General features: G+C 29.0%; 2 protein-coding genes across 2 annotated transcripts in view; both read right to left on the bottom strand.

The window, feature by feature from the left end:
• The window catches only part of LOC107443610 (uncharacterized), a 217,288-nt gene that overhangs the window by 181,262 nt on the left and 12,568 nt on the right, over window positions 1–23,458 (bottom strand). The window contains exons 3-7 of the mRNA XM_016057535.3: window positions 23,316–23,349; window positions 21,060–21,238; window positions 18,605–18,747; window positions 17,561–17,709; window positions 14,376–14,451 (exon numbers count right to left, since the gene is read on the bottom strand). Coding sequence (XP_015913021.2) covers window positions 14,376–14,451; window positions 17,561–17,709; window positions 18,605–18,747; window positions 21,060–21,238; window positions 23,316–23,349 — 581 coding nt within the window. The remainder of the gene's footprint in view (window positions 1–14,375; window positions 14,452–17,560; window positions 17,710–18,604; window positions 18,748–21,059; window positions 21,239–23,315; window positions 23,350–23,458) is intronic.
• Window positions 3,947–6,437, bottom strand: LOC107443605 (innexin inx2). The gene has a single exon (XM_016057530.4). It carries the CDS (start codon window positions 5,384–5,386, stop codon window positions 4,277–4,279), a length of 1,110 nt encoding a protein of 369 aa, XP_015913016.2. The 5' UTR covers window positions 5,387–6,437; the 3' UTR covers window positions 3,947–4,276.

The following is a 23,458-nucleotide window of genomic DNA, read 5'->3' as shown; positions in this document are numbered from 1 at the left end:
AAGTACCATTGTTATGAAATTAAAAATAATTAACAAAGCAGCTTAATTAATTGTTCATTTCTAAGTAAATTATTTTATCACATGAATTTATTTTCTTTCTAAGCTACATATTTCTAACCGCGAATCGTATTTTTTTATCATTATTCTAAGCTTTGGTTTTAGGAGAATACTCTTATAAAAATATCCTACAATATGCAAAAAATGGTAAAAAAAAAAGTTTTATTTTTTATGTAACGAAAAATAACTAACAATACAGTTTAACTAATTGTTTATTTTTAAAGAAATTATTTTATCGCATTTATGAGTTTACTTTCTTCTAAGCTACATTCTTTTAAATACAAATCGTTTTTGTTTCTTTTTTCTTTTTTTTTTGTCATTATTTTAAGTTCGGTTTTTAAGAGGATACGAGCCAAGATAAGTTAAGAAAAATTATTTTTACAGAAAACGATTAAAAATAAATAACTACTTAAGTGAAGCAAAAATGCTTTACTTTTTTAATAATTTTTCAGTTATTTAATTTCATGTAAATAGATCAACGAAACTTAATATTTTTCAAAACATAGATTATTAAGTTAAGGCAGATGCAGATACATCGGCCTTACTTTGGATTTCATGCTTCGCTGCTTCATTCAGATCAAAGGCCATTCAAAATGGATGTTATGTTTCGGGTATAGGTATAATTTTCTTCAACCCTCAATCTCAAACTCAAGGTGAATAAGTCGCTAAAGAAAAAAAGCGTAGTTACTTGAATCTTTTATAATATATTATGATAAAAAGAGATAGTTAAAACCCCCGTCTTCTTTGCTTTCAAACCGGTTTCGTATGAAAGAAACTTTTTATTTTTATTACATGAGTGAATTGAGCCCATTATTTTGAAGACAAACGGAACTAAGTGCTTGTGAATTAATTTAATCTGTCATACTTATCTACACACTAATAAATTTATTTCATGAAAACTATAAATTATTAATATCTGTATAGTTTTTCAGAAATTAAATCTTTTTGAAATATAAATCCCTAAAATTCATCCATCGTTCTAAAAATTATTCGAACAATAATTACTGAAAATAAAATAAAGTAAAATTAGGAATTTATTTTTAATAACACGTAGATGCATGCGCAATAAAATTAATTTTTGTGGCATAAAACTTGAATGGTTTTGGAAAATATATTGATATGCCACACTTTTTTCAATGGTGTTATTATTACAACAAACTGCTTGTTAATATCCTTTCCAGATCGGCACTTCACACGATTTTCAAAATTTTCAATAGATAATATCTTAATATATATGCACATTTTATTATTAACATGGAAACCATGGTGTTTTTCACCAAAAATATTCTCTTGAGCTATGTGAAAATGTGGTTTATTATTATATCGTCCTAATGTTTTCAAATGAATTAATTAGTTGATCATAAGCCATTTACATGACAATTATTATACCTTATTATACTAGAGCCTCAACACAATTTTTAAGGATTTGTAACAATAATTGAAAATACCTTTGTGCTGAATGCTATTAAAAATTTATCTTTTACGAAAAATGACATAAATAACCTACACTTATGTTGCATACATTTAAATTCAACTATGAAAAGACTTAAGCATTTTTGTAGAAGGTTAATCAAACCAAATTTAAACCAATTACACACCGGTATCCTAACCAGTATGAAAATGGAGTAAATTAAAGTACGTAATTAATTTGTCAGAGCAATCCGATTTTTTCAAACCAAGTCCCAAATAATAAATTGCAATTTACCAATTTTAATTAAGTGTGCATATAGTAAAGTATTATTTTATTTGTTCAGATTATAAAAGTAAAATAACTTTTTTATAATAAAAACTACCCGTATTTCTATAATTCAGTGTTATGAAAAAATTAACTGATCATCTTGAATTTTCTGGTTAGGAAAATTAAATTAGTAATAGCGCAAGAACGCTGACTGTAAATAGAAATAAAAAGTATAAAAGTTATTGTGACATTAGGTCACAGCCTAATTTATAAATATCCTGTTTTTTTTAATCAATAATACTAATTCTTTTAATTTTGTAATACATTCTTTTATTTCATCATCTTTCTTTAGCCCCTTAAGCGATAGCGCAATTNTTTTTGGGTTAGCCAAACTTCGTAATATGTACAACTAACTATGTTTCACCCGGCCATTATTAATTTTTAGCTTTTTTTATTTTTCTAAATGGTTATTCTTTTTGCAACTTTTTCATACTTTCTATACCCAACCTTAATAGGGCAGTTATAATGCAATATTTAATATATTCCTAAAATTTACATACATATGGACTTAATAATTGACTGAAGTGTTGCCTAAATGCATTTCTTTTATTAAAAAAATTAAAATTTGATTTACAAATAAGGCTTAATACCTAAACAATTATGATTTCATATTTGAATGAAGGCGTTTGTACGTAGAATGTTTACCTTTCACACTTATCAAAACATTTTAAACCACTAACGTAAAAATCAAAGAATTACAAAAAATGTTTTGTTAATTACGCAATTTTCCTAAATAACAATAATTATTCATTTTCATAGAGTATATTTTATGAACTATGACAGAATATTTTAATTAATTATTTACATAATAGGAGAAACAAATACAATTTCTGTTATTTTTAATAAACTTTATCAACTAAATTTTGTTTTCGTGATTTTTCATTACACTACTATCAGCATAAAAATGTTCTTATAAGAAAAAAATTATTAAGTGTAATAATTAGTGTGAATTTCATATTAGTATACAGTAAGGATAAATTTTATCAATATCGCGTTTACTAGATTATGTTATCAAATTAATTATTATGAAATTTGGAGGAGTGTCTATTAAATGAAAAAAATTACTTTTAAATATGCGATTTTACACTACAGAAATAAGTATTTCTATAATTATCAAAACTATACCATGAATGAATTTAATATTTAACTAAATCATAATGGATTTCATGTAATTGATGCATCTATTTAAAAAGGTGTTATAAATAACTTATCATTTTTAATTATAAATATTGAGATTCCTTGTAAATTTAAAAAATCATTAAAAAAAATTATTTAAGCTGCTCTAAGTTTTCAAGAGTTTTGACAGTAAAAATTAGCGACCATCGCACTTGAACACATCGAATATTTATGAACTTTCACAGGAATTTAAAAATTAACATGTAACTTAAATAATCAAAATCAAATTTGCAAATATTTTAGGAAAGAAAATAATGAAATAATAAACTATCATAAGCATAAATTATAAAATTATTATAAAACTGAATTAATTAAAAAATTGTCGTTTAGTAGTTGGTTAGTAACGTAAACAAAAGATTCCAATCAATATTTTATTCTTTCGAACTTTTCATTTAGTTACTAGGCTAATTGTAACTGCGTACTATAATAATATGAACAATAAATATATAGTTCTCAATTTTTTTAATTTAAATTATATAAGTTACTAAAAATATAATTAATCATCTTCAAATTTTTGTAGGCACAATAGTTTATTCGCAAAGCAAATATTTCACGGTTACCAATTTATTTGAAATAATTTTCAGATATATCATTTTGACACTTATTTTTTCCTTTAAACATATTTAAAAATAATGGAATTGTATAGATTCCATAAAATAGTTTTTAATATGCAAAGAAATGATTCATCGACAAATAAATCTAAGCAATGAAAGAAAAAATTTAAACAAATATTATTTTACGCAATTTACAGCATTTAACGCAGCATTTTTATTTAGAAGTTTCATTAATTTTTAACTTTATCAATCATATATGTAAAATTGAAAATTCAATAAAATTTAATGAACGGTAATGTATTAAAAAACATATGAATATAATATATAAGCAATACGCATCAAGTTCAGCTTTACACTTAGAAAGCATAAATTATATTGTAAGATATTCCAATAAATAACAAAAGATCTAAGAAGCATAAGCTGCATAAAATAATTTTTTTTATTTAATTAAAGGTTCCAAAATTTATTTAATCTAAATCTATAAAAATAATGTAAATAAATGTACCTGAATAATGTTTTAAGAATATTAGTCATAGCCAAATGTTTACCACCTGTTCATAATGCCAGTAAACCTCTGTTACGAACTACTAGCATTTTTATAATTAAATAGCAGAAATAAATTAAAAATGGGATGAAAAGGGTTCAATGTTCATGAAGTTTGTAAATTCACTGTAGTTCTATGATACAAAAAGGATTCCAATGTTGTACACACGCTAACAGATCGCATAATGTTACACCAAACATATGTGATTTAGGTACTGGATACGTCATGATCATGGCGCATGAATGGACTCGAAAAATCTTTATGAAGATCACTTAGAAAATCTTTGAAATTTAAAACTTGCATATTCTTTGCTAAAAGAAAAAGCACAAACCAATCACCATAGTTGGTCTTCACAACGATGGTCCTTAACTGTTGTTTAGGAGTGAGTCTTGTAAGCGAGTGTATTGCGAAATATCTCGCCGTTTTGGAAGACAGAAGAATCACTTTGTAAGAAATCGAGAAGGCTGTTGCGACAGCAAGAGCCACAAACCAGAACCACAAAATAATGTAAATTTTCTCATTCACAATATTTAACGGTAAAAGACAAAGCGAATCGTACTTCATCACGTCTCCAGAAGGTCCATACCTATGAAATGTGCACTTAGTCAGCCTCGGGAATACTCGAATCATTGGATCAGTTCTCATGTCTTGAGAACTTGTGGCAAATCGTAACACATCCACACCGTATGTTGTGAATTCACCTCCCAAGAAGTAATCCACAAAATAGATCTGTCCTACAACATTCACCAAATTCATCGTTTCACACAGTAGATATTTGTATGAATATACCGAGTGGTGCTTCATATTGAATCGGAAGTACCTAACCAGTTGATCACAGCATTTTTTCTTTTCGGCATAAGCCATCACAGGAGAGTTGAGTTGTTGCAACAAATTCTTAAGTCGTCCGCCTTCCCAACATCTCCATACCAGTCGTGGTAAGTAGAATAAAATGGCTTGGAAGAGTAGAACAAAACAGACCCACTGATAATAGGCATGGTGGATCACGTCGTCTCCAGGTCTTTTCTTGTCAACTCCGGGATAAACGACATCAACTCCAACTTCCTTATCCAAAGCTTTTGGTAAAGTGAATGTTCCTTCCACCCAGCAGTAAGTGTTTAGAACCTTTTTCGGAACGTCATCAGACTGTATGCATTGAATTGGATCACCATAAAACTGAGTGGCTGATACTAACATGCTACCAACTGTCAGCATCATCGCTGTTACTCTGTAATGCAAGCGGAAAGTTGTTCCATCTGTAACAAAAATCCGTGGCTTGATAAAGCTCTTAAAAGCTCCAGACAAAAATAATTTATCCATATTCTAGATATTCACTGTGTTCCAAAAGGAAACCAATTGACGATTTGGAACAATTCTATAGTTATAAATCGGAACAATTTGAAAATTATTCAAAATCTTTACTTCAGTGAATTTTGAAAACGATTTCAGTATTCCGATTGAAAATCCGAAGTTTCTTTTGTGTTACACACAGGTATTCTGACAGAAAAAAAAGTTCATTTAGTGTTTCACATTTCTCTGATGACAACAGACAGGACGAAATAAACCACAGTGAGAAAAAGAATTCCTTCACGTTCACTATCGAACTATAAATTCCAAATCAACTTCTTGAACTTCTCATTGTTATTGTCCCTGAAGAAATATTTATTGTTCGTAATAAAAGTACAGCACCGTTGTATTCACCGAGTTCGAAATCAAAACAAACCATAAAGCATGGCCATTTTTTGTTCACTTAAAAAATAATGAGAAGTTGAAAGGCAAGAGAACACATTGTCTATTTAAAAAATCGTTCGGTGAAATACATAGAAATGACGTATTCACCCTTTTAATTTCCTCTCTTTCTGAACGATTATTAGTGGATTCATTTTTCAACAAAACAGTTGGCGGTGTAAAAAGGAAGAGATCAATTAACGCCAAAAGTTTGACCTACGCATCACAAACTGGTAGACAGTTATTTGATTAAAAAAGAAATCATTGCCTCTGGAATCAAAGACTCGAGTTTCGGATTTGAAAAAAAGAACTAAGCGTCCGATCAGATTCGAACGTTCTCTCGGGATGAAGAGGCAGATAAAAAAAGCTTTTCATCCCTGCCATAGACACCGCCTACGTAATTTTGTCATAAAAATTGTTCTACCATTACCCTACCTGTGAGAAATAAAAAACGTAATAAAAAAACAAGTTCCATTCTTTGTATCAAAAGGTAGGCCAATCAGCTCATAGCCTCATTCCAAGTAGGCAAAAGCCATTGACGGGTGGCACTACAAGGTCATGGCGGGGAAGAGTCACCACAGTTTGTTGGGAAGTACAATATAAGTACCACACGTTGATGAACACGCAATGCATAGCTGAAGACATACTAAATTGCACGATGCTTCGTGCCTTTTACAGCCGGTCGAGTGGAACGCAAGTTACCGGATATTATATAAAATGGGAACAACGCGTTTGGTGGAATAATGGTGAAGGAAATGCGTTGTCAGTTTCTAATGAATCTTACAATTAAATTCAGAGTGTTTTAATGAACAGAAATAATTATACGCATTTATCACTCTAACTTTAAAGAAAAAAATATTATTTTTCCTTTGAAAATAATGACGACTTTTTTTAATTATATAATGCACAATAATAAGAAAATTATTGAATTATAAGAGAATAAAGGGAAGAAAATGTCATTATCACGGTAACACTTTGACGCAGATGGGACGCCGGTGTCCCTTTTTAATATTTTTTTCTGACGATCTAATTACAAGCAAAAATATATTTTGGCATTTTTTGATTATAAAAAACAGCTAAAAATTACTTAAAAAAAATTGTTAGATTATCGGAAATATATTTATTCCAAAATATAAAATCCAAAAAGAATAATTTTTCATTAAAAAAATTTAGTTAAAAAAACTTATTTAAATTAAATTTAATTAAAAAAAAATCTTTTAAAAAATTGAAAAAAAATTTAATTTTTTTTAAAAATCAGATTAAAAAATTTATCAATAATTGATTTAATAAAACAAATGAATTTCAACAATGAATAACAATTTATCTTAGATCAAAATTTGAAAAATTATTATTTGGAAGTAATGTCATTATCACATTAGCACTTAGATAGGTCACCGGTGTCCCTTTTTAATATTTTTTTTCTGACTCCCTAAATACGAGCAAAAATATATTTTGGTGTTTTTTAATTTTAAAAAACAGTCTACTAAAAAATCCTGTTAGATTATTGGACTTATATTTATTCCAAAATATAAAATCCAAAAAAATAAATTTTTTATTAAAAAAATATTTTAATAAAGAAAAAATTTTTTTATTAAAAAAAATTTAAAACTTTCTTTTAAAAAAGTCTTTTTTCAGTCAGATTCAAAAATTTATCAATAATTAATTTGGTAAAATATATAAATTTCAACAATGAATAACCGTTTCTCTTAAATGCAAATTTGAAAATTTATTTTTTGGAGGTGAGCCGTGTTTGGAAGATCTTTACTTTTAACGCAGAAAAAGACGCCAGCGTTTCATGCTGTATTTTATAATCATAAATTATTAAAATGCTAAACATGATATTTTTAACTTATTTTGGCCTAAATAAATACAAAATAATGAAAAATATGTTTAATAAGAATTCTGCGTCAAAGAGTTGGCCATATACAGGTAAAAGCAATACTCAGCTCGAGATTATAAACTTGTAGTTTGTTTCTATGTTTCTATGTCGGGCCGTGTTCGACACATAAGAATTTTTGTTCAAAGTTATGTTATTTCACTTAATAAATTACTTATTTGGAAAATTTTGTTAGTAGACTGTCGACTCCTTTTTTTTTTTGTGATTCAAAGATGATTAAAAATTTTAATATTAAGTTAAATTGTTATAAAATGCATAAAAAAGCTTACTTTAATTATTTTCAGTCAAAAAATATCTTCAATTAGTAAAACATAGGGAAAAAACTAAGTTCTGTTATGCTCAATTCAATTAATTAATCCTGAGGTTACGGTTTGACAGGGTTACGGTCTGAACAAACTAGGGTATAGATCGAAAACTTTACTCAGATGCAACGCAATGCGATGCACACAACACAGAAAATAAATTAGGTAATGACAAACGTGTGATCAAAATTTTGATTGATTTTAACATTTACTTTTTAGATCTGCGCCTGATTACGGTCTTGACATCGTAACTGTTACCTCACCGAATGACAGTTTGTGATAAATTCGATTAATTTATAATTACTACAAATAAAAATATTTATCTATAATAGTGATACAAGTTTGTTCTACTTTAAATAAGCTTTTGGAATATCACTAACATGAAACTCGCAGAATTTGATTGTATACCTTTTTTTCTTCAATTTTCGCTGGTTACGGTTTGACGTGCCAAAATTTGGCGACAAACTTTAAGTGTTTGCAAACGTCATTATTCACGAAGAATATCATTCAAGAAAATATGATAGTACATCTGAGCTACTAAATTATGTTTTTAGTGATTTTCAGTTTTTTTTAAACAGAATACATATTTAAAAAAAATAAAAAGTATGTTAAACACTCTAAACGACACTCATGAAAAGTTGTCAAATGTAGGATTGAAGTAAGAAATGAAAGCCAAAAGCAAGTTACTCGCGATCAAAACTGTACGTATCTTAAAGTTAGTAATGCATAGCTATTCCTGTAATTTTAAATTTTATTAGAATTAATTTTCGCTTATTATATTATATATTTATAAGAAAAGTTTGAAGACATATAGATTAATGATTCCTGAGATTCGCCCATATATATATGGGTCATTCTCACAAAAACAGTCATTTTCATGTCCCCAGTATATTTTATGTTTGTTTTACAACTTATGACCAAAAAAAATTCAGGGAAAGTGTCTTTCAGAATACAGGCTAACTAAAGAATAAGAATAAAATTATCAATTNTATATATATATATATAAAAAAAATCCGGAAAGTAAAAGATATAATCTTTTTATCAGCTCACACGAATCCGAGGAGAGCTTTCTAATATTGTATCAATATAGCCAAAGCAAAATATATCAATACAATAGTGTGAAAATGTTTGTAAAAATTTATTTTATAATAATATTTTTGAGTGTTCTTCACACTATTGTATTAATATATTTTGCTTTGGCTATACTGATGCAATATTAGAAAGCACTCCTCTTTACGGATCTAATCGTGTGAGCTGATGAAAAGTTTATATCTTTTATTTTACGGATTTTTATTTTTCTTCTTTTTTTTCGGATTTTTTTTCCCAGTTTCTTATTATTTTTATTTTTATTATTATTTTTCTTCCCTCCCCCCCCTTTCCCCCCCCATTGTTCTGTAATTTTTTCCATGTTTTCATGCTACATTTTGAACTTATATATATATCTACGCAGAAATCATAACTGTAATATATGATAATATATAATAACTTATTCGAAAACCTTTTGAAATATTACATGAAAAATGAACGAAAAATAAACCTTTCCACAGCTTTAAAAAAATATATAATTTAAATTTTTGGAAACATTGTAAATACCAATAAAAAAATCCTTTCCAGATAGAAATAAAAAAAAATACATTTAAAGAACATTTAAAATTTTTAAAAAGTAGTAATTATCACACGAAAACATCCCGTACATATTTCCAACCATTCATTGCTCATAATAAAATGGTGGGTGTGTCATGACGTCATTTACACTGAATGGGAAGCATTTTAACCGAGGGCGAAAATGCTTCAGAGGAAGCAAATGAAGATTGACATATCACAAGAGAAAAAAAAAATTCAATTAATGAATAGTAGTAAAATGGGTATTCATAGTAGTAAATGAGTGTTGTTGCAAGACTAATCTTTACTTAAAACTTGACAAGTAAAACGAATTAAGAGAGATTTTGGAAGATAATTGACGAAATATTTTACTTTTTTGTTTATTTGCTAATTTAAATACTGTTTGGAAGACCGTTTGCGGTCTCAGGAGACATTTTAAAACAAAATCCAGAGTATTTTATTTGTTATATAAGATGTTTTTCGTCTGCAAGGCCATACTCGACTGGGTAAGGTTGAGAAAATGGGGATAATCATCCCGTGGCCCTGATTCCGTGACAGTTGAGGGCCCGATTAAAAATTCTTTATAAAAATTGATAATTTTTTTTGTTGAAATTTGTTAGATATGAAGATAAAGGGTGGGGAGGGTATCGATGTATTACCATTTTTCTCGAAAACTTTGATCACTGATTTCATAACTCGAACTTTGATCTCGAAAATTTAGACTTTTCTCGAAGCGTTTAGATCGCTGTCTGTTGCATTTAGATGGTTACTAAATGTTGTCCAGTCAATAACGTGGAAAATCTGCTCTCCCCAAGAGTTATTACACAGTGAAGATGGGGCCGTTCTGGAGGAGAAACAAGGAGAACAAAGAAAAGTATAGTGAAGAAGACGAGTGTAATGTTAGTGAGTAGGTGTTTATTGATTGGGGAGGAATTTTGGAAAGAAAACGGTACTCATCATCCAACCCAATTTTCAACAAAAAAAAATTAATTAAAAATAATAATAATAAATAAATAAATAAATTCAACACCGGAAATTATAAATTGTGTATGGGAAATAGAAATTTTGTATGGGGAGGAGATCTAAATAACTGTAGTGTATATTTTTATTTCTAAGATTCGAATCAAATTCTTGCTCCTGTATATTCTCTAACATTGAAACTCGTCTTTCTCAGAATCAACTTTCATGGACATAAACCGTCCCCCCTCCCCTTGGTCTTCATATAGGTTTATGCTTATTTCAAACGTTCCACAATTTTGGTGAAAGAATTCTTCACATTTCATATAATACGTATTAATAAAAATATAAAATAAATGTTTTGTTTTTAGTTAAGATAAACACGAAATGAATATTCTGATATATTGACGTTTCCAAAGCTTACAAAACATGAAAATTACACTTTTTGTGTTTTGAGGAAAGGACCCCTCAATGAGTTTGGTCATGGTATTTGAGTTTTGTTTGTCTGTGCCTCCTGCGTCTAGCTTTATAATTTGTTGTACATTAGATTTATGTCTTAATTATAGGATCATATTAAGATTTAAGTCTTTTTGTATGAAGTATTGTATTAAAAATAATACCAGGAAAAGTTTCTCAAACCAACACAAATCTCTCATTTGGGGGTCCCTTACAAGTTAGAATCCAAGGTATATGCCCCAAATGCCCTTCCATTAACCAGTACCTGGGTATTAGTACTATTTTTAACCAGTACTATTTCTAAATTCAATTTAATTCTAAATATACCTAAAAAGATAAATCGTAAAAATGATTTCATTATTTTATTTTTCGCATTCATTAAATTGCATTGTGTAAAAAAAAATTTTTTTGAAAGCATTTGACGAATTTATCCTAAGCTTTGCGTGCAGAAATCAAACTTCAAAGAATGTCAACACATGACGCAAACAAAATTTAGTTTCATAAATATTTTCATTCACAATTGTACTATTTTTATACATTTTTGAAAACTCGCGTGAGTTGTTTATTTCTTTCACCTGAATTCTTTTCGTTCTGGAACTATTTTTAAAAGCTTGTGATATGAAGAATACTTTTATTTGAAAGGAGCATATTTCATTTCCTACATGCTTCATTAATTCCTTATGAAATACTATTATGACAGAATCATCTTCCTCTCGCTATAAATTATAATTTTGTCTTCCCTGTAAACTATCATTCTTAAAATAAAATGAAATAAACCGAAATGAGTGAAATTTTAATTAAATTGACAAAATAGTGATTTTTCGTATTCAAAAACAAGGTGAAAATAGATAAGAATTCACACTCTAAAGATTGAAGAGATTTTATTTTTGTTTGCAGAAGAATTCTGCAGAATCGAAGAATTGTTTTCTACTTGCTATAAATTATTACTTTAAATTATCCTTCTGAAAACAAAATGAAATATATCAAAATATGAAGAATGAAATAATTTTTAATTTTACAAATTAATAAAAAATAAGGACTTTCATGCTCATATTCATAAACACTTGTTAAGGAGAAAAAAGATAAGAATTCACGCTATAAAGATTGATGAGAGTTTATTTTTCTCTAGAAGAATTCTGCAGAATCGAAGAATTGTCGTCAACTTACTATAAATTATTACTTTTAACTATCATTCTTAAAACAAAATAAAATATATCAAAATGAAAAAATGTGATAATTTTGAATTTTACAAATGAATAAAAAATAAGGACTTTCATGTTCATGTTCATAAACATTTGTGAAGGAGAAAAAAGATAAACATACACGTTCTAAAATAAGGCTTAAGGAAATTTTATTTTTTGGAAGACGATATAGAAATAGGATTTGATATTCCAATACATTTTTCTTGAAAAAACCGATGCTTATATGAATAATTAATAATGAGCAGTGTTAATAATAATTAGGGTTACACGATGCGAAATAAAGAATATTTCATTCTTAAAATTGCATGGATAATAAAATATTTTTATCATATTTTTATGTGTATATATAGACATACAGTATGATGCGCTTCAATTAATGAGATAGTAACTAAGATAGACATTGCATAGATATTAAATATTTCACTGTAAAAATTGGTGTTTACATATATAAACCTAAGATCAGATCACAACAATGGGAATTAATTAATTTTTAAGTTTTTGTAGATATTATAAAATGTAAAAATAATTTTATGATTGTGCATAGACATACGATATTATATATTTCACTTAATTCATTGATATTTAATATTTCATTGTAATTATTGTAATTTTATTGTAAAAAGGCTAATGTTTGAAATTATAAATGTGGAATTGGGTCAATAACGGAAAAAAATTCATTTTTAAAATAGAATTGATTTCGAAAATATTTTTATCTTTATACAGTGCGCAAAAAAGGACCCTACAAATAACTTTTGTTCTAATGATGGGATCTTCACGTTTAAGGACTTAACAGTTCGAGGGAGAGACCTCAAATGTGCTGATTAATTAGTGCAGACGATATTTAAAGTTACGAGATCAGACTCAAGAACGTAGTTTCTCTGAAGAAACATACCTTTAGTATGATGGATTCGGATGGATTCTGCAATCAAGGAAATATGGTCCTCATAGTTTGGTCAAGAAAGCAATCTAAAGTTTGGACCCCTTAATGTTAATTTTACTTTTTGGTATTTCACCACATCTCGATAACTTTTTAAGCGATTTGAAAACCTTTTGCACGCAATTATAAAAGTCATTTTTCTGAAGATAATTTCATGCAGAAAAATTTTTTACTAAGTATTTATTCCTTTTTCATTATTTAATTAATCAATAGTCGAAAAAATTTGAATTTTAAGCTTTATAATTTTTTTTGCCATTTTGAATTACGTAATTATGCATAGCAAAATACAAAACTTGAGCTAAATCGATTCAGTATTTCCTGAAAAATTTGATTTTTAAAGAAGTCGAATATTTAAAATTCGACTTCTCAGGAACTATTCAGTGGATATAGCACAAATTATGTAAAATTACATACTTTAAATATTCGTAAGCCTTAAAATGTATGCCTTAAAATTCAGATTTTTCGACTATTACTTGATAAAATAATAAAAAATAATAAATATTTACCGAAATTTATTTTTTACACGGTATTATCTTCTATAAAACGAATTTTATAATCGTGTGCAAAAGGTTTTCAATTCGCTTAAAAAGTCTCCAGACTTGGCGAAATACGCAAAAGGTGAAATTAATATTAAGATATTCAAATTTTGGATTGCTGTCCTGACCAAACAAACTATGGGGACAATATTTTTCAGATTGCGGCTACCTCCTATACTTTGGAAATCAGAAATCCGAATCCGTGGGAAAAAAGAAGAAAAAGAGGCATGCTTATTCAAAAAAAGTGTATTTTTGTGCCTGATTTTCGTAATTTAAAATATAGTCCGCACTGATTAATTAACATATTTGAGGTCAACCCCTCAAATCATTAATATAGAGTCCTAGAACTTGAAGGTCCGATCATTAGATCGAAAGTTATTGAGGATGGTCCAGTTTCTGCTTTCTTTCTTTCTTTTTTTCCTTCTTTTTTTTTGAATCACTGTAAACAGACATTTGATAGACAGGCTTAACCTTTCAATTGTTTAAATTCATAGACAAGTGACAGAAGAGTGATGCATCAGGGCTAAATTCTAGTAATGCATGATATTATTCCATTTTCGCTATTGCATAGATATATTTTGAAATCCATTTCTCTCTATTACATTCAACTTTGACATTACTCCTAGAATATGTATTTTAAATAGCATATACATTCTCCACAAAATCAAACTATTACTAAAAGAGGTACTCACAAGTTCCTTACAACGGGAAATCGGGTACCGTTGTTATTGTATGCATCACAATCCGAAACGCTACCTTGATATTTTCCTGTAAAGGAAACGATAAATATTAACGCTACATAAAATGTAACAATGAGTTTTGTTTGAAGCTTAATTCATCAAATAGCTCAGTAAAAAAACAAAAAATAATAAACAATGAAGATAATTTCTAATAAGATTATAAGAACAATTAATTACATAAGAAAGATAATTGTCATTACATTATTACGATAACTGGCTACCCATTGGTCATTTTTTTTTGCCTGGAGAAACTTTCATAAACGTTATAACATTTTAAGTCCTGGGTTGCGAACACTGCATCAATTGATGTTTTTCCTCTTGTCAAATGGCATAGATTGGTTTTTAGTACCTGCCAGTATCCGTTTCTTAAGATGTAAAAATTTTTTTCCCTTTTTTAAGTATTCATATTTATATTAAAATCACCAGCATGACAGTAATTATAAATAAGTTAATCATAAAAAAGATCATAAGAATACTTTAATTTAAACTAATAGTATGTAAAAACAGAAGATGCGCTCTAGGGAAAATAAAAAGCTCTTTATAAAAAGAAGCTCCAAGAAGTTCCAAAATTATCGTCTGTTTTCTATATTTGATCTTGTTCTACTACTTTTTTATTAATGCTTAGGTTAGCATGATATTTTTTACTCTTATAATTCTTTATTTGTGATTATGGTGTTGAAGTTGATGAAATCAAAAAGTGTGCAGATCTGAAAAACCTCGAACAACACCCTTTTCCCCAATGGTAGAAAAGAAAGGTTAAAACTTTTTTGCTTCATTAATGCGAAAAAACTTGTTGGCATCATTACAAAAAGACAATTAAATCATGCGTATGAAAGCTCTAATAATTATGCAGTTATGCTCAAAGTTTTAATATTGTTAAAAAAATGACTGCTTGTTCTAATTTTAATTATACTTTCACTACCCTTTTAACAAAATTATCGATTAAAGAGCAAGTAGATAATAGGTTGGCAACTAGATAATAGAGAGAAAAATGGCGATACAATAGCACTAAAATCTCTGAATATTTAATTTTTGAACTACCACTTTGGTGTAAGTGAAAATTATCAACACCATAATTTCATATCCAAATACAGATTTTTATATACTTTTAGAAATTTTGAACCATAATATAGTTCAAATTAGATTTGATGCAAATTGATGGTGCTTAAGTGAGCCATATTACTGTATTTCTGAACCTTGATTATACAATTCTCTGGTTCAACTAAAACGGAGACATGCTTTAATTTATCACTATAAATAAGGTTTTAGCCCATTTCAACCATATTATGGTTCATTATACAGATATTTTAGTCCAACTGGAACGGAAACATGATGTAATTTAACATCTTAATTAAGATTGTAGCAAATTTGAACCATATTATGGTTCAAATTTGTAGATAATTTGTTATCTACAAATTCTAATAATAGAGATAATCTATCTAATAGAGATGATTTGTTTCAGTTGGATCGGAAATATGGTTCAGCTTCACACCTTAATTAAAGCTGCAAATTGGAATCATGTTATGATTCAAGGTACAGGTAATTTAGTTCAAAGTAGAACCGATATTTCTAAGAGTGAACTACAGTCAACACTTTATATAACAATCCCTGCTGTTGATGCGAAAACAGACGTTATAACATGAGGTCGTACCACTGTACATGAGTGTATTAACATAACATGAGTGTACCACTGTAATCTAGATATTTACTCATAACTAATGGCTGATAAGCAAGTTTTGACTTAACGATGCTATACTAAAAAGTGATAAAATAATTTATCACAACGCCTCTTGTTAAACCTAAAATGTTGCATGAAAGCCTTTTCTTTAATCCTTGGTCGTGGGAAGTATACTTCCCATCATTTACCCAGCTTATGTCTAGTAAACTTCATGACTTGTAAGTACATGATTACCTAGTATAGACGAATCGGTTGGTGGCTCTTCGCGCCAAATACCGAGCTCCCACCAATATCCAGAATCCAGTACTTCCCACCAATTTTGTTAATTTTTAAGCATTGATGGGCAGTTTTTTGCCCATCCATGATTTGTCCACCACCTTCTGATAACTTAGGAAAAAAGTCAGCAAAGGTCCCTACATAAGTATGGACGACATTATAAATATGGACCACATAAATACGGACGACAGTAAAGTTTTGCGTGGTGTTAAAAAAAGAAGAGGCTAACACTGGGAAGCTATATCTTGTTGTGCGTTGAACGTTCGTTCATTTTATCATTTCTCACTAAGTTTATTTGTTATTATAAGCAAAGAATTTAAATTAGATGATTTATAAGCACGAAAGTTCAAGTTTATGGCTACTTCTTTACAATCGGTAAAGTTTTGACCCCCCCCCCAACTTCCCACCAAAAAAATTAACTTGAAAAGCAAATTAATTTTAATTAATAAGCTAAATGAATTTCTTTTTATTAATCTATCCCAATCCCAAAAATATTTTAACCTAGCATTACTAGGGAAAAAAAGGGCCTTATAAAGGGTTAAAGGGCATGCGTCCGAAGAACACAAAATTGCTGAAATTTTTTTTTTCAAGTGGCATTATCGGGAATTGAAAACAAAACTAAATATTTTCGAAGTATTGAAATGAACAGCTTATTGCAGACGTTGAAATGGGCGTTAAAGTAACATTACGAAAACGTTATCGAACGTTATAATGTAAAGGTCGATGTAAAGATGGTCGTACTAGAGAGTGCTGACTGCATTTATATATCTGTTTCATGACAATGTTTCAAGTCTCTTAGATAAAAACTTATGATAAAATGTTTACGTAGTCACGTTTTAACTTCATCGAAAAGAATCATAATAATAACTTACCTTCTTTTCAAGTTGCTATTAACAATAAAGACTTTTAAGTAAATAGGTTATACTTTCTATAAATAGAATTGGCGCTTCAGGGCTGCATAATTTCCCCACTCCCCGCGCTTTTACCCTTTCCTGCACAATAATTTTAATCTCGCTTTTTTCTCCCACGCCTTATTGAAATGTACTGCCGTGGGGAAAAAGCAACATTTGACGAAACCATAGTAAGGGAGAAGGTGAAAGATGTAGAGTGGGTAATTTGTGTAACCTTCAGACTCTTTTTCTATTATACACAAACAAAATTTTTAAAAATAGTATTAACTTACTCCCGTCTCTTATTGTTATTTCCAATTCAACGACTTGGCCTAATCGAACAGTTTCAACAAAAACATCATTTTCGAAGTCATAAATTCGAAGTTTAACTTCAGGGCCGGGTGACGGTGATGTCATCATAGGACCCTTCTGGTACGATCCGCTGAAACAAAAATTAATTAATCAATCAGTAAATTGAAAATCAATTACACTTGTTTACATTTCATTTCACAAACTTGTTTGATGGCCAATTGCAAATTAATCTTATTTGTTCGGAAACCCAAATATCCCAATTCATTGGATGTGTAATGACGATCTTACTTAAAAGCCCTCTCGCAATCATGAATTTTAGGCAAAATAAATCATTTTTGTTGTAAATTAATGTAAACTAATTTTTAAACTTTCAATTTCTGTTTTTCGATTTATTATTTCTTTTTTAATTTTATTTATAAATTATCGATGATAGAACTTTTTTTTTAACAGACTACTAAAAAAGGAAGGAAAAAAATAAAAAGCAAAAGCTCAACTTTAGTAGATTGTCAGAAATGAGACGTGGTAGCTTTTAAAACTTTTCACGATTTTTTGTCAAACGCCTAATGCAATAAGATTGCACGCTTAAATTACTTCAAGCAAGTAATTTATTACTATACATTTGTTATATTTAAAAAAAAGTTTCATAAATTGGTAAATAAATAATGAAGAAAAAAAATTTCTACGCAAAAAAATTTTAAAGCTGAAACTGTTCAATTAATACTTAGACATGTAAAATAAAATAAAAATTAATTAATTAACAAGATCATAAAAAGTTCTTTGGAAATTCCAGATTTTGTAAATATTTTTAAAAGTTTTAAATGTTTACGCGCTTAAACGTTTTTTAATATTTCGGGTTTGAGATAATGCTAAACAAAGTGGTCATTGAAAAAAAAAGGCTGGGAAGCCGATGGCGGCCATAGGCTTCTCAGGACGTCACCTCGTCATTCAATCGTTTCTCAAGGAAGATGAGTTATTGTTACACTCAAGCGAAAGAATGATAAATTTGTAAAATAGTTTGTACTTACCTTACATCAATGTTGTTGTCAGTGTCAACTTTAAGATCACCGCTGAACAGTTTACATCCAACTTCATATTCACCATCACCGGCACTAACTATCATTGGGTTTTGCTGTACAGTTACCTTACTCATGAAGAGGCCTGGATGTTTCTGTAAATTAAATCAAGCTTTTATGAAAATTCATTCATGTAAGAATAACTATTTAACTTCTTCCTTTGTTTTTGTAGGTAACTTTTCATTTTAGATTTATCTGAAAAAGCATAATTAAGAAAATTGAAGTATCCTTGAAGTGCATGTTTAAGAAAATTGAGGTAGCTTGAAATGCTTGCTCTTAAAAAAATATTCATGACTTGAAAAAAAGCAAGCTCAAGAAGAAGGACATAGTTTGAAGTGCATGTTTAAAAAAATGGATATAACTTAAAATGCATGTTTGAGAAAATTGACCTAATTTGAAATGCATGCTTAAGTAAATTGACGTAACTAGAAAATAGACATAGATTGAAATACAAATCGAAGAAAATGGACACAACTTAAAATGCATGCCTAAGAAAATAGACATAGCAGTTTGAAATGCACGCTTTAAAAAATGAACATAAATAGCATGAAATGCATGGGGCATGCTTATTTTTTTAAACATAAGACATATTTAAGAGAATATGCATGGGCTGATATGGTTATTTAGACTAATAGTAGAAAATGTATTTATCGCAGAAAATGGGCATAACTTGAAATGTGTGTTTAAAAAAATGGTTACAGCTCAAAATGCGTACAAGGTGCTTTGAATTTCGATCGAAAAATTCAATGGGGTGATAAAAGACATCAAGGAATGAAAATTCTCCATAGAGCATAGGGTCAGAACCCACTTTGAGAGAGGGAAAATTGTGAACAACATGTACATGCTAGCTTATCAAGGTGGAGGTCAGTTGTAGTTTGTCCTACCTAAATTATTGCCACTTTTTCGTACCGGAGGATCTCATAGCGATGATTGTCTTCGCTTCAGCAGTCAAAAGTAAACCTGAAATCGCCTTATACCCTCCGGATTCGTTCTTACGTCGTTGTAATCTGAGCAATGACGTCAATGGGTGACATTTTGAAAACTACTGGTAATAAGTAATCAAATAAATCTTTTTGCAGCTAGCGAATTAGTAGTTCTTTTGTAGTTGTTTTTCAGTGTGACATCAAAACCTGCATATGGTTTTTGCTGTTTTCGACCCTTGAACGTGGTTTTTGGAAACTTTTATGATAAGTGTTCAACTTTTTGATGCCTTTTATCTACCTTTTGAATTTGATCGTTGTATTCTGGAACACATGGCATATTTTGTAATACGCGGTTTAATCGATATAATTTAAAGTGTGCATTAAAAAAACTGGATATAGCACAAAAAGCCAGGAATTTTGGGGAATAATGGGAACTTTAAAGGTAAACAAAACTGGACATTTTCAATATGAATCGAGATATAAATGTATGCAATATGACAGCCGCAGTAAAAGTAGCAATTAAACAGCTTGCTTTACATTAGTTTAATTATAATGATTTTTAATATATTCTTTTTCTAAAAATTTATTTTATTAATCATGCAGAATTTTGTTAGAAGTCGAATTCGATGTTTTTAATTTTATAAATTCACTTAAAGCAAATTCTGTTAAAATACCAATTAAAAACAGATTATGACATACGAGTTAAAAAGAGAAATTAATATTTATATAAATTGCTATTTCTGCTGGAAGATGAACAATTAATTTGAATTGGCATTCAAATCAATGCCAATTGAATCCCAATTTTAACTGCAGAAAATGAGAGAAAAAATATTTTAAAATATTCTTCCTAAAAAAAACCTGGTTTATTCTTGGAAATGACACGGGTTTTTCCACTCTTTGCAACTCCGTTTTTCAATATTAAAAAGTGAATTCAAATTTTCGACACTGGAAAAAACCACGCACTAAATCAATATGAAAATTCGCTTAGTTTCTTTTTTTACAAAGCACTGCGAATAATTACTATTTATTAGATATTTCTTATAAAATATAACGGCCATTTCAGAGCCCTGGTGGCTCAAGAGATAGAGCATCCGCATTCCAATGAGATGAACCGAGCTATGATTGGTCGATACGAATTCCGCACATGACTCACACAGACCATAGTGCTCACGTAAAATATCCTCAGTGGTAAACGGATCATAGGAAAAAGCCCCCTTGTCATCAGGCCATGGAAAGTTTTTGTAGTTTTCCTTTCCATGTAACGCAAATGCTGTTATTATGTTAGTTCCATCAAAAAGTCCTCCACTAAGGCATATTTCTCCCAATACTTGATCCAGGAGTTTCCTTGTCTTCTGAATTGAGTTTAAAATTGCAATGATACGGAGTTGAACATTGGTAGTCGTAAACCTAAAATTGGGTCGGCTGTTCAACGACGGTTATAAAATAAAATATACATTTCAGCAAGATGTAACTATTTTACGAACCTCATGAGTGCTGCAGCCTTTCATTGGTACTTTAAGAACTGTTGTGTCATTTCTAGTTCCAAAGGCTGTACAATTGAAATCACCGTATCTATCAGATACATATACCAATCCTTCAAATAATACATCTGTATGCACACTGACCACTATATGCTCTGGATCACTGTGACAATCCACAGAAACTGAAGGAATAAACAACATATCAACAACAACATATTAGCAAAAGAAAATTAATCGATCATCTTAGTGACGCAACACATAAGCAAAAAAGAGAACAACAGAATGTTCCATAAATAAGCGCCTATTTAAAAAATCCTTTAAGGAAAATTGTAAGGAGTTAGAACGATCTGATGCACTCTGCTTAAAAAAACTAGATAATTAGTCTCTCGAAATCGTAAAAATTTTTACAAATTTCATCAACAGATAGCGCTAATGACTAGAACAACTATAAACTATTTCCATTGCAAACTGACTATTCCAACTGAAATATTTGCAACGGAATCAAAAAATTTTATCCGTTACATTCCTTATGCAAATGGTAGCTATACTTTCAATATATATATATATCCTTTTGAAAGGCAAAAAAAAATTATGAACTTGCAACAAAATGATTTTTTTACCAATTTTTAAAATAATTTAAAAATTAAATTATTGATCAATCTATCACCAATAATCTGAATATCCATGTATATCTTTTTTTTTTCATTATTTGATAAACAAATTTAAAAATGTAAATTTTTTCGGTTTTGAATTGCTTTGAAACTTTGAATTAAAAATTTACAGTTAAGTTCAGGTTAACCGTGGAAGATTTTCTATTCAATAGTATACTAGGTCTGCATTAATTCTATTTAAGTACTGAGTTTGTCTCAACAACATCGTTTAAAATCACGTAATGTGTGAAACTCAGACTCGTTGCACAAGGTGAAGTACAGTACAAATTTAAACTGTTTTAAGAAATTTTGGTACAATGTCCATTTTTAATGTACTTGTTAACTAATTAAAAATTTATTCGAAACACTGTCAGAACTGTTACCTCTGCACACTGTCAGAATCCAGTTGAAAAACCAGAGAAGTTAAAATTACCAATCACGTTGCAGTTGTAATCAGCGTGTCTTGTTTATTTGTCCTAAAATATTACGTTTCAGATCCGATTATAACAATTATTTGTCGGATGATAACACAAAGAATAATAGCATACAAAAAAATAGCAATAAGTATTGATTTCGATTTTTATTGCAAGCCATAATTACATAGTTTTCATTAATTTTATGGTGTTTGCCTTAATTAAACATTCCTCTGCCATCATAAATGTTGGAGTTGCAATCGTTATGAAATGGAGCAGATGCGTGTATTTAAATCGTGAGATGTCGTATATATGTTACCGTGAATGATCGAAATCAAGAGAATGACGACTTTCACCGGTGAATGTCAACAATCACATAGTCGCTTTGGTGAATGTCCGAAATATTTGTTATATCCGATTTTATATAATTTATTCGTTGATATTTTTATATTGATTCGACATTTTAATATCTGCTGAGGCTGGATTAGGAGAAACATCAGTGTTCGGAGTACCGGTTAAATGCATACTGGGCAGTGGCACTTGACCTTGAAAAAACATTGATGTAGGGCATACCGGGCAAATGTATATTGGGCAGTGGCACTTAACTTGCCCTAGTATATATTTCGGACATTTACCAAAGCGACTATGTGCTTGTCTACATTCACTGGTGGATGTCAACAACCACTTATTTCAGCCATTCACAGTAACATAATATATATAACAGAAATCTTGTGTAATATTTTGCAATTGTTAATACTGAAGCGAAGTAGATAACACAGATTACTAAAAGTTATTTTCCCTCAGTAAAGTCAACTGTTTATTATGTTCCATACGGTCCTATATAAATTCTTAAAAAAATAGGAAAAATATAAGATTATTTTTATTATGTTTATTATCAACACAACACTTAAATATTTCCAACAAATATAATCTTTTTACGAAATTTCGGATATAGTTTCTAATTATTTTATTTTGAATATATGGCAAAATGTTAGAATATATTTGTGATACTTCTTTTACATTTTTTACTTGCCGTATCTGTAAAATATGAAGCGTAAAATATGAACTTTCTAAAAACGATGTTTAAATTTTAAATTCTTTTTTATTGGAGTTGTATTGATAGTGTAAATAGGAATACATTTTATGTAACTTAATAAAGAAAAAATAAAGTTTTTTTAAAAAAAATTAGTACTTACTTTTTGTTTCCATCGCCTTGGAGCATAAAATATTCTGCAAAAAATTAGATTTGAGGAATTTATAAATTTTATTTCAATAAGATCATCAAAACAATTTTTACACCTAAAGATAAAATTAGCACAATTGAAGAGCGTTAATTTTT

Source organism: Parasteatoda tepidariorum, chromosome 8 (assembly GCF_043381705.1).
Source record: "Parasteatoda tepidariorum isolate YZ-2023 chromosome 8, CAS_Ptep_4.0, whole genome shotgun sequence".
Taxonomy (NCBI): Eukaryota; Metazoa; Arthropoda; class Arachnida; order Araneae; family Theridiidae; genus Parasteatoda; species Parasteatoda tepidariorum.
Note: the sequence above shows the minus strand (reverse complement) of the source record. Positions and strands in the feature narration are given on the sequence as shown.